This window comes from Camelus ferus, chromosome 9, assembly GCF_009834535.1.
Source record: "Camelus ferus isolate YT-003-E chromosome 9, BCGSAC_Cfer_1.0, whole genome shotgun sequence".
Classification (NCBI taxonomy): Eukaryota; Metazoa; Chordata; class Mammalia; order Artiodactyla; family Camelidae; genus Camelus; species Camelus ferus.
In genome coordinates, this window is record NC_045704.1 from 36,226,957 (window position 1) to 36,239,359 (window position 12,403).

Sequence of the window (12,403 nt, forward strand, 5' to 3'; positions counted from 1 at the left end):
AGTCAGTTGTGATGAGAAATCATTTTATCTCAAGTTAACTGGGGACCCATTTGGTCATACCTAAAACTATCCTAGAGTTTGATATAGGAAGATAAGAGCAGACTGTTCTCTGGTTCACAGTCCTGTCCAGGTTAGTAAACAGAATCTGTCACCCTTCCTTTCTGCGAGGGTATGACTCATTCTGACTTTCATTCTGACTTTCTGAAAACCACTTTATGTATGAGCTTTACTTTGTTTTTATGAATTCTCTTGACCGCTGTCCTCATTTTTATTTGTAGATCTGGATTTTTTGCTGCAGCTAGTTTCATGTCATATCAACAATGTGAGTTCAATTTTGGAGCAAAACCATTCAAATATCCACCGTCTATGAAATTTAGCACTTTTAATGACTATGCCTTCCTAACAGCTGAAGAGAAAATCATTTTGCCAAGGTAAGGAATCTGCTTAGGCTATCTGCAGACCTTCACATGCATCTCATAAGAAATTAAAACAATTTCTAAGAGACTTTCTTAACTTCTTACAAAAAATTTGGAGACCTAAGTAAAATGGATGACTTCTTAGGAAATATAAATTACTAAAACAGATCACAGAAGAGAGATAAACAAACCAATTATTACTGTAAAATTAAATTGAAAAAAATTAAGAGCTATACCCCCAAAAGCACCAGACCCAGGTGGTTTCACCAAATCTTTAAATAACAGATAATTTTATTGCTATTTAAAATGTTACAGAACCCAGGAAGAAAGAGCACTTCCAAGTAAGTTTTATGAGCTAAAAAACATTGGTATAAAAATCAGACAGTATGACCCATGCACATACACAAAAAGCTACAAACTAGCTTCACTTGAATATAAAGTGTAAAAATCTTGACTATTAGGAAATCAAGTACATCTTTTAACAGACCTGGATTTATTAAAACAGACTTATTGTTGGGTTTTATTGTGTGACAAAGATGCCAACACTGTTCTACAACCATTAGGACAGTGAATGCCATCTTGGATAAAATTTCACAGCCCTTGTTTGCCAAAGACTGATTGGCATTAATTGTTGCCTTGGATGAATGCCTGTTCTTCTTCCTTATGAGATGAACATAGTCTTTTCCTTAAGCTGGGAAAGATTCCATCTGCTTCCTGGTAATTACTTCAAGTTGAAGCTTGTCTCACAGTATGAGCCAAAGTTTATCACTTTTTAATAGAGCAGCTTGTTGGGCCTTTGTGAGGAAGGGCATTCCTGTTACTAATGCCACATGTGTTGTGTCAGTGACAGAGTCTCTCTCAGCAGCCAAGGAGACCACACTGGCCCTGGCATAGCCAGTGTTGGGCCCTTATGCCCTCGGAGGTGTCTATAACATAGTGTGTGATCCTAGGTCCTGTTCTGGCTCAGAAAGCAGGTCTGTAAAGAGCCCTTCTGGACTGTGTTTTACCTTGGACTCAGTGTCCCAAGGCTTGAGAGTGGCTCTGCAGTTTCCAGATGAACTAGAAAATGTCACATAGTGATGGCAGCCCTGCCTGCAGCAGCAGAGCCTCCTTATATCCCAGGAACAGAAGGGCCACTTACATCCCAGTTCAGGGATTAGAGGTTTAGTCTTTGAACTTCCCTTCGACTTTTCTTGTCTTGGTGCATGACAGGGATTCTGGACTTAAAATTCCTCTTGATGAAAGTGTGAAGTAACACCTCTGTTTGTCATACCCTGTTACGTTTTCACGTAGCCTGTCTCCTTGGATGTGACCCATAGACAAGTCTGCCTTCTCACACCCTGAAAGGTACAACCAGTCCATCTAAGAGTTCCCCTGGAGGCTGGCCCTAGTTAAGACTGCTTTAGCATTTAGTTAACTGCCCCTACAGAAGTAAACTGTCCAAAAGTCAGATGGCAATAGGTACCAACTGTCAGAAAGTCTTCTTTTATGAACAGCCTCTACATGCTCTTATGGTACCACATCAATTTGGCACCCACAGTGCAGTCTGCTTGGATAAGAACCAGCAGAGTTACAAGCTAGGGCACGTCTATGCTGCATTAGACTTCGTTGTGTCTGACAGTGACACCAAGAGAGGAGTTGTCGGAGACTAATTGTGTGGCCACCTTAATGCCAAGCTCCTGCTGGTACCTTGCTCCCCTTAACATTCCAGTTGCACTTAATTACAAATTAAGGCAGTAAGTGTGAACGTGCCTAAAATTGCTTTCTATGCCATTAATATTTTCAGCCCATGTTCCAAAAGCTTATATTCAAGGGTATTTTTTTACTCATTAGAATAATATACTTTTCTGGCTTTGAGGTAGATCAGTGGCCCTGTGTCTGCTGGGGATTTTGTTAATTGTTGTATGTTGTATATACTCTCTGTCTGTAATTCTTCCATTTATTCCTTTTTTTTTTCCTTAAACTTTTTATTATGGAAAACTTTAAATACCCACAAAGGAAAAAAAAAAGAATAGCACAGTGAAGCACCATATACTCACCTAGTCATCCACTTACAGCCACCTGCTTCTCCTGCAGTCTTCCCTCATCTCTATTAATAGCTCCATGTCATTCCAGTTTCCCTGGCCATAATTCTGGAGTAGCCTTGACATGGCAGTGTATGACTTACTTCCATTTCCACATCAGATCCCTCAGCAAATCCTGTAGGCTGTGCCTTCAGAACATATCCCCGATCCAGCTACTTCTTGTCCCTCTCACTGCCACCACCACAGTAGAAGCCTCCATCATTTCCCATCTGGATTATTTTTGTCCTGCCCTTGAACTAGTCTCCCTGTTCCTGCCTTAACCCCCTTCAGTCTCTTCAACACAGCCTCCGGAATGACTTTGCTACAACATAAGTTAGATCATGCACGTCTCTGCTCACAAGACTCTTACCTAGTGGCTTCCTATTTCACGTAAGGTAAAAGCTTGAATCCTACCAGGCTCTGTAAGCACCTGCTATATCAGCCATCCTGGCCTCCTTGTTGCTCCTGGAATATACCAAGTCTACTGTTGTAGCCTCAGGGCCTTTGCACTAGAATGTTCTGCAGCTAGAATTATCCCTGCCTCTAGAAAGGCTCAATGTGTTTTCCAACACCACCAGACAGTTAATTAAATTCTGACACTCTTTACCTGGAGATAGCTCAGATCCCTCTGGTGAAGGCTCAGTCCTGCATCCCCTCTCCCACTTTAGATGCCAATTGCAAGTCCAGGTTGTAACCAACTGGCCATAAATTGGAGGTTGCCATGACCTCCTCAGGTTCAATTAATTGGCTAGAGCTACTGCCACAGAACTCAGGAAAACAGTTTACTTCTTAATAGTTTACTGATTTATTATAAAAGAATACAACTCAGGAGCAGGCTATCTGTGTGCCACTCTCCCTGCCTCTCCCATGTTCACCAACCTGAAGTTCTTCAAGCCTTGTCCTTTGGGGTTTTTGTGTAGGCTTCATTATGTAGGCCTAGTTCATTAAATCACTGGTCATTAATGTTTGAACTCAATCTCCAGCCCCCCTCCCTCCCTTCTTGGGAGGTGGGGCCGGAGAGGGAGGAGGGAACTGAAAGTTCCAACCCTCTAATCACCTGGTTGGTTCCCAGCCCCATCCTTAGGTGCCTAGGGGGCTTTCTGAAAGTTGCCTTATTAACATACTAGAAGACCTTTAAGGCTCACTCCCTTCTTGTCTTTACTTAAATGTCATCCTAGTGAGACCTTCCCTGGCTGCCATATTTAAAGTTATAACTCCCTGCCTCACACATACACACTCCTTATTTTCCTCCCTGCTTTATTTTTCTTCATACTGTTCATTAGCACTTGAAATTCTGAATATCTTTTTTATCTGATTAACAAATCTGTTTCCCCCCATTGGAGTGTAAGCTCTTTTCAGAGGCAAGGGTACTTTTTCAGTCCTCTCCACGCTAAATATGCAAGGCTTGGACCAGTGCCTGGCAGGTAGTAAGGTCTTCTGTGAATTGAATGAAAGTTTCGTGTATCTCTTGCGCATCCATCAGGGCTATACCTTCAGCACAGCATTTCTGCCTGTCTGCTTTTCCATTCCAAGCTGAGTGAAGGTATAATGCAAGGGTTCTAACCTGAGGCGTCTGGACTTCGAGGGTGACTATGACGGGCCATCATAAACACCTTGAAATTGTACGAAAACTTGTGTGTGTGCACTTTTGGGGGGAAACGCCCTATGCTTTTCATCACACTCTTAGAGATGTGTGACTTAAGAGGTTAAAATTTGCTGATAAATTAAAAAGAGCACTGGACTTAGAACCAAAAGATTTGAATTTAATTCCTGAATCTGTTTATTGTGTGTGACCTACGCAAATCATTTCTTTGTCTGTGACTTTATGCAAATCATTGTCCTTTTCCTTTGTAAAATGGGAATGACTATACCTCCTTCATTCTCTATTTTAGAAAATCATCGTAAGGTTGAAATGAGATGTCTTGTGTGAAAACTTTCCTGAATAAAGCTTAAGGAATAATAGACACACATGTACAGGAGTATTTTCCAGGTCTTTCGTATGCATCACTGCTAACAGGCCCCATTTATTTGTTGACAAAATAGTTTCAAACTGTGTTTTCTATGCAGGCACAGGCGTCTTGCTCTGTTGAAGCAAGTCAGTATCCGGGAAAACTGCTGCTCCCTGTGTTGCGATGAGGTAGCAGACACACAATTGAAGCCATGTGGACACAGGTAAGAGGGTTTGTGTGGTTATTTCCTCTCTTGTACATTCCATTAGACAAAGTTTCACCCTGTTCTTGAATTGCCTTTACAGTGTTACCAGTTACAAGGCTGTTCATTGAGGTTGGTAATATCCAAAGTGGGCCCAGTGAGACATTAGAGTTGGCCAAGTAGTACACGGCTGTCTTCCAGAAAGTACAGGAAATAGAAACAGCTGCTTGATATGGAAGGCCCATGGTTTTGTTTTATTTTGTTTCCTCAGGACTTTATTTTTTTTTTAACATTTTTTATTGATTTATAATCATTTTACAATGTTGTGTCAAATTCCAGTGTTCAGCACAATTTTTCAGTTATTCATGGACATATACACACTCATTGTCACATTTTTTTCTCTGTGAGTTATCATAACATTTTGTGTATATTTCCCTGTGCTATACAGTGTAGTCTATTCTACAATTTTGAAATCCCAGTCTATCCCTTCCCACCCTCCACCCCTCTGGTAACCACAAGTCTGTATTCTCTGTCTATGAGTCTATTTCTGTCCTTTATTTACGCTTTGTTTTTGTTTGTTTGTTTTTGTTTTTGTTTTTTAGATTCCACATATGAGTGATCTCATATGGTATTTTTCTTTCTCTTTCTGGCTTACTTCACTTAGAATGACATTCTCCAGGAACATCCATGTTGCTGCAAATGGCATTATGTTGTCGGTTTTTATGGCTGAGTAGTATTCCATTGTATAAATATACCACATCTTCTTTATCCAGTCACCCGTTGATGGACATTTAGGCTGTTTCCATGTTTTGGCTATTGTAAATAGTGCTGCTATGAACATTGGGGTGCAGGTGTCATCCTGAAGTAGGGTTCCTTCTGGATACAAGCCCAGGAGTGGGATTCCTGGGTCATATGGTAAGTCTATTCCTAGTCTTTTGAGGAATCTCCACACTGTTTTCCATAGTGGCTGCACCATACTGCATTCCCACCAGCAGTGTAGGAGGGTTCCCCTTTCTCCACAGCCTCTCCAGCATTTGTCATTTGTGGATTTTTGAATGACGGCCATTCTGACTGGTGTGAGGTGATACCTCATTGTAGTTTTGATTTGCATTTCTCTGATAATTAGTGATATTGAGCATTTTTTCATGTGCCTTTTGATCATTTGTATGTCTTCCTTGGAGAATTGCTTGTTTAGGTCTTCTGCCCATTTTTGGATTGGGTTGTTTATTTTTTTCTTATTGAGTCATATGAGCTGCTTATATATTCTGGAGATCAAGCCTTTGTCGGTTTCACTTGCAAAAATTTTCTCCCATTCCGTAGGTTTTCTTCTTGTTTTACTTCTGGTTTCCTTTGCTGTGCAGAAGCTTGTAAGTTTCATTAGGTCCCATTTGTTTATTCTTGCTTTTATTTCTTCTAGGAGAAAATTTTTGAGATGTATGTCAGATAATGTTTTGCCTATGTTTTCCTCTAGGAGGTTTATTGTATCTTGTCTTATGTTTAAGTCTTTAATCCATTTTGAGTTGATTTTTGTATATGGTGTAAGGGAGTGTTCTAGCTTCATTGTTTTACATGCTGCTGTCCAGTTTTCCCAACACCATTTGCTGAAGACACTGTCTTTATTCCAATGTATATTCTTGCCTCCTTTGTCAAAGATGAGTTGACCAAAAGTTTGTGGGTTCATTTCTGGGCTCTCTATTCTGTTCCATTGGTCTATATGTCTGTTTTTGGTACCAATACCATGCTGTCTTGATGACTGTAGCTCTATAGTATTGTCTGAAGTCTGGGAGAGTTATTCCTCCAGCTTCTTTCTTTCTCTTCAGTAATGCTTTGGCAATTCTAGGTCTTCGATGGTTCCATATGAATTTTATTATGATTTGTTCTAGTTCTGTGAAATATGTCCTGGGTAATTGGATAGGGATTGCATTAAATCTGTAGATTGCCTTGGGCAGTGTGACCATTTTAACAATATTGATTCTTCCAATCCAAGAGCATGGAATATCTTTCCATTTTTTAAAGTCTTCTTTAATTTCCTTCATCAATGGTTTATAGTTTTCTGTGTATAATTCTTTCACCTCCTTGGTTAGATTTATTCCCAGATATTTTATTACTTTGGGTGCTATTTTAAAGGGGATTGTTTCTTTACTTTCTTCTTCTGTTGATTTATCGTTAGTGTAAAGAAATGCAACTGATTTTTGAATGTTAATTTTGTAACCTGCTACCTTGCTGAATTCTTCAATCAGCTCTAGTAGCTTTTGTGTGGACCTTTTAGGGTTTTCTATATATAGTAACATGTCATCAGCATATAATGACACTTTTACCTCTTCTTTTCCAATTTGGATCCCTTTTATTTCTTTCTCTTGCCTGACTGCTGTGGCTAGGACTTCCAGGACTATGTTGAATAGGAGTGGTGATAGTGGGCATCCTTGTCTTGTCCCAGATTTTAGTGGGAAGCTTTTGAGTTTTTCACCGTTGAGTACTATGCTGGCTGTAGGTTTGTCATATATAGCTTTTATTATGTTGAGATATGTTCCCTCTATACCCACTTTGGCGAGAGTTTTTATCATAAATGGGTGTTGAATTTGATCAAATGCTTTTTCTGCATCGATTGAGATGATCATGTGGTTTTTGTCCTTTCTCTTGTTGATATGATAGGACTATATTTTTAATACAGTTTTCATTCACAAAATGTAAAAGGTTTAATGCTCTTTATGAGCCTCTTGGGCAATCCCCTCTAGTTTTAGAGCTTTCTCATTAACTTACTAGTTACCATCCTAACCATTGAGAAGGCAGTGCCTTCCTGCCATCTCACCAAATTTCAGTTTGTGAGATGAACTCAGAGGGAAGCCTGGATCCTGTGTAACAGAGTGTCCAAACACCAGCAAGAGCAGCAGGGAAGACAGTCCCTGAAAAAGGCCATCTCAGCTAAGGTTAGTGAGGGGACTAGGAGTCGGGCAGTGTGCTGGCCCAGCCCTGGCCCAGGTACGCGTGCTGGCTGTATGTGAGCAGTCCCCGTGTTGATGTTGTAGGCCAGCTCCTGTAATTCATCACATCCCATTGCCTCCCTTGCTCTTATTCTTGACGTAACTTTAGCTACCAGGTCTCCTAGGGGATCAGAGCCTGGACTGATGGGCCTCAGTTTGTCTCCCCCAGGTCTGACTCAGCCTGGGCCCCTGACTCTGCCTCTATACGTTTGCCATCTCATGAAATGGGTTGCTGTCTAATCAGCTGGTAAGGGAAATACAAGCAGTGAGTTTGTCTGTTTAACCCTTAGCTATACCAGTCTCTCTTCTGAAAGAAAAGCACAGTGACTGAGCTGTGATTATTCCTCTGTATCAACTCTGCATCCCAGGACTCCTCAAAGTCTGGATCTCTGAATCAGAATCTTTGAGCTCTCTGGCCCTTGTTGGTGGTTTTACACACAATAAGGGCTCATGAATGAGGGCTGAAATCTAAAAACTTAAGAGCCAGGTATCTTAAGTATAACCAGTTTCCATCCTAGAGATATCCAAAACAGAGTGGCAAGAGGAAATTAAAAAAATGAGAAGAAAATTTAGCTCCACTTTCAGCAACAGCAATTCTAGAAGGGTAGAGGTGAGAAAGGAAATCTAGCTAAACTGAATGATGTAAGTCAATCCCTAGAAGAGACTGAAAGTCTAAGCATTTCTGTTACCATAGAAGAAATTGAGGTGATTATCACAGCTTACCTTTGCCTTCCCCCGTAAAAGCACTAAGCCCAGATGGTTTCACAGGTGAATTCTTCCAAACTTTCAGAGAATAGATAGATTCTATCTAAACTTCTCCAGACCATAGAGAAAATAGGAAAACCACAATATTCTTTTTACATAGCCTGTATGATAATCATGTGAAAGCTGATAATGCACATAAAAAAGAAAATTTATGACTATAAATCTAAAAATCCTAAATAAATTATTAGCAAATAGGACCCAGCAACACAACCTCAGGGGGAGAGGGTGTACTTGTTTCAGGAATGCAAGGATAGTATAGTATAGGAAATTAAGAGAATTTACTCAAAAAAAAAAAAAATAATTTACTCAAATAGGCCGAGGGACAGGAGAGTAAGGAATTAACACTTTCTCCAAAAATGCTGAAAAGACATTTGTTAAAAATCAGTATCCATCTCAATGGATGGAATGCTACAAAACAAATGGATGTAGGGAATAAAATAGTGTAAAATAAGAATGGATGGATACTTCCTTAACAATATAAAAGACATTAAAAAAATATATAAAAGACATATATATATCTCAGCCAAACACTGGCATCTTTTTAGTGGTGACACACTGGAAGCATTTCAAGAGATGCTGGGGACAAGACAACAATGCTTGCTGTCAGCACTATGACTTGCATTGTATGATCTAAGGTAGTTAGACAAGAAAGAGAAAAGGGATTAAAACTGGAAAAAGAAGCAAAATCATCATTTGGAGATGACAGATTACATACCTGAATACCAGGAGAATTGACTGAAAAAAAGCTTATTAGAATCAGTGTGACAATTGAATAAGCTAGTTGGTTATAAAAAAAAAAACTTAAAACAATAGATTTTCTATGTATAAATAGCAACTAATTAGAACATGTATTTGAAGATCCCTTTTACAGTAGTCAAAAAAAAAAAAAAAAAGCCTCAGAGTACACACCAAGAAATATGTGGTGCCTATCTGAAGAAAACTTTTAAACTACCAAGGAATGTAAAGATTTGAATCAATGGATCTGTTCTTGAATAGGAAGACCTCTCAGTATTGTAAAGGTGACAATTTCCCCTAAACTCTAAGTTTAACTTGGTCCAGGTAAAAATGACATCCCCCTACCCCTAGAAATCAAAATGCTAATTTAAAAGTTAATGATATGAAAGCAAAAAAAATTCTGAAAAAAGAAGAGTTATGGAGAAGACTAACCCTACCTACTGCATCTTAAAATACATGAAAATAACTTAAATTTGCAACAACATAGATGAACCTGGGGGGTATTATGCTTAGTAAAACAAGTCAGACAAAGAAAGACAAATACTACATGTTATCACTTATATGTGGAACCTAAAAAATAAAACACGAATAAATATAACAAAACAAAAACCGACAGAGAACAAACTAGTAGTTACCAGTGGGAAGGGGGTGGGGACAAGATGGAGCAGGGGATTAAGCGGGGACACAAACTACTATGTATAAAATAAATACGCTGTAAGGATGTATTATACCACACAGGGAATATAGCCAGTATCTTATAAATAACTTTAATTGGAGTATAAACTATAAAAATTTTGAATCACTACGTTGTACACCTGAAACTAATATAATGTTATAAATCAGCTATACTTCAATTTTTAAAAATGTTAATAGTTTGGTCCTAGTATATGAAAAGAATGATACAAGAATGTAACAGGATAGAAGCCCAGAAACAGAACTAATTACAAATAAAAATTTAATAGATGATAAAGGCATTATGTTATATCTGTGGTGAAAGATGGACTATTTGGCAAATGATAATTGGGATAAATGGAAAAAACAGCGTGGTATCACTCCTACATACATACACTTCTGTGTGTTATAGGCTGTGTACATACAGGCTTTCTGGAAGAATGCACGTGAACTTTTAACTTATTCTTCAGAAGAGGAAGATAGAGGACCAGAAATTGGAGAGAGACTTATTGTTTATCTATTTACTTTATGTTTTAGTCACGTGTGATTATTACCCTTTCAGTTAACATGCTTATTAACATTTTAGGTTGAGTCACCAGTTCGTCAGTTTGACCTTTTGAAGCATTGAACTAACTGGCATTTATTATGTCTTTCTCCTCAGTGACCTGTGCATGGATTGTGCCTTGCAACTGGAGACCTGCCCATTGTGTCGTAAAGAAATAGTGTCTAGAGTCAGACAGATTTCTCATATTTCATGACACATGTGAAGAGGCATCATGGACTTATTTCTACTCAATTCCAGCCGATGTTGAAAAGAAAAACAAAGAAAAAAAAATCTCTAATCAGTTGTACGCACATTGAAACTTATAGCCATGGCCAGATTTTATGCTAAAAAATGGTAGTTTGTCAAAGACAAAATTCTCCTAGAATCTAACCCAACTTGCCAGCCCTGAGAAATTCCTCTTAAGGTCAAGGAAAGCTGAATGCTAACAGCTAGGCTTGTGGTACTTCCATGAAAAACAATAGGAGACCATGCCCTCCTGCGTGCTGAAACCACACCAGAATTCTCCAGGTTGGGTTCATTTGATTGTTTAACACAGGATGTTTTGTCTCATATTCTAAAGTTCTTATTTTGGGCAAAAGTCATTACAGAGAAGTAAATGACAGCATTTCTGGGGTAAGCATAACTTCCCGATGGTCAGAGAGCCACTGGTTGTGTTAAGCATGGATATTGCACTGCAAGACTTGAAGCTGTAAAACTAGAATCACACAGGTCAATACTACAAGCAACATGGAGGGCCTGAAAGAAGGTGCACAGACTGTAGGGAAAAAAAACCCCAAATTTTTGTATTTCAGTGATTCCAAAGAACATTCTAGTTTTTTTTAACTACAGAAAATTGGTGGTATTTTCACATTCATGGTGTTTCTATCCAATTTCAGCACCCACATTTTGTGAGGAAAAAAATGTTTTAACAATGCAGGAGGAATTCCTAAATTAACTGCAATGTTAGACTGGAGAAAATTTGGTATTTAGGGTCTTTTTAAGGTACCATCAAATCAGGTTTTTTGGTTTTTGTTTAAAAAAATTTTTTTAATCAGTATTGTTTTTGGAAGTAATATACTTTGCAACTCTTGAACTAGTCTCAAAAACTCTTAGAGGACAGTCTGAGAGCACGTATTCCTATTGTTTAAAATAAATACATGTTTTTGAATAGTAAATTCAATCATGGATTGTTGACTATATCTTCATCAAAAGTGTTATTCCCTCTCAGGGTCTCTGAGGAAGACCTTCAAGAGTTTGGTTTTTTCTCCCAGAAAATTGGAAGGTAGAATTGTAAATTCATAGAACTTATTTTATAATGGTGTACCTCAGCAGCTGCCTTTCAATTTATGCCAAGTCCTTACTGAGTTTATACTTGAATAGTAAATATGTCTTCTGAGTTTTACAGTGTCTTAAATTCAATGCACATTATTTTCTTCCTTTCCCACCCTTTCTCGTTTGTAGTTCATTAAACTGTCCTATTACAGAGCTGATTTCCTTCCTGGCCGTACTTGTTGGGGTGCTGGATTTTTTTCCATGTCTTTAGTCTTCCATAAATTCAAAAATATATATAAATATATATATATATATATATATGTTCTCTTCTTTAGCTTGTGGTGAATACAGTAATTTGCATTGAAGAAATAAAACATTTGTTGCCTTTTTTGATTAAGATTTCATAACTTTTGGGTATTTGTTTTTTTCTCATAGGGTTTCAAGTATTTTGAAAGGAGACAATGTCTTTGTTTGTTTATTTATTTATTTTTGAGACAATGTGTTTTTAAATGTTTAGTGCAGTATCTGGCACCTGCCTGAGTAAGTAGGTACCTATTATCTTTATTCCCATTTGTTCTTAGTACCAGAGATGGTGAAGTGGATTAAAGAGGGCCACAAATTCTTTGACATTCCTCCCATCTATAAATGAAGTTTATGCCCCTTCCCCTTAAATCTGAGTTGGCTTTGTGTTTGCTTGACCAGTTGCTATGCCAGTTTCCCAGAGCTAGGCCTTTGAGAGATTGGCAGCTTCTATTTCTTGTCTCTTCAAATATTGGACATAGCAGCCATGGTGTGAGAAAACCC

The 12,403-nt window shown here is 38.4% G+C and overlaps 1 protein-coding gene across 4 annotated transcripts in view; it reads left to right on the forward strand.

The window, feature by feature from the left end:
* RSPRY1 (ring finger and SPRY domain containing 1) overlaps positions 1-11,992 on the forward strand; it is a 42,610-nt gene extending 30,618 nt beyond the window's left edge. For all 4 annotated transcript variants that reach the window (XM_006190124.3, XM_032486383.1, XM_032486384.1 and 1 more), the window contains 3 exons: positions 279-431; positions 4,547-4,651; positions 10,445-11,992. In XM_006190124.3, coding sequence (XP_006190186.1) covers positions 279-431; positions 4,547-4,651; positions 10,445-10,541 — 355 coding nt within the window. In that variant the 3' untranslated portion in view covers positions 10,542-11,992. The remainder of the gene's footprint in view (positions 1-278; positions 432-4,546; positions 4,652-10,444) is intronic.
* Positions 11,993-12,403: the final 411 nt, after the last annotated feature.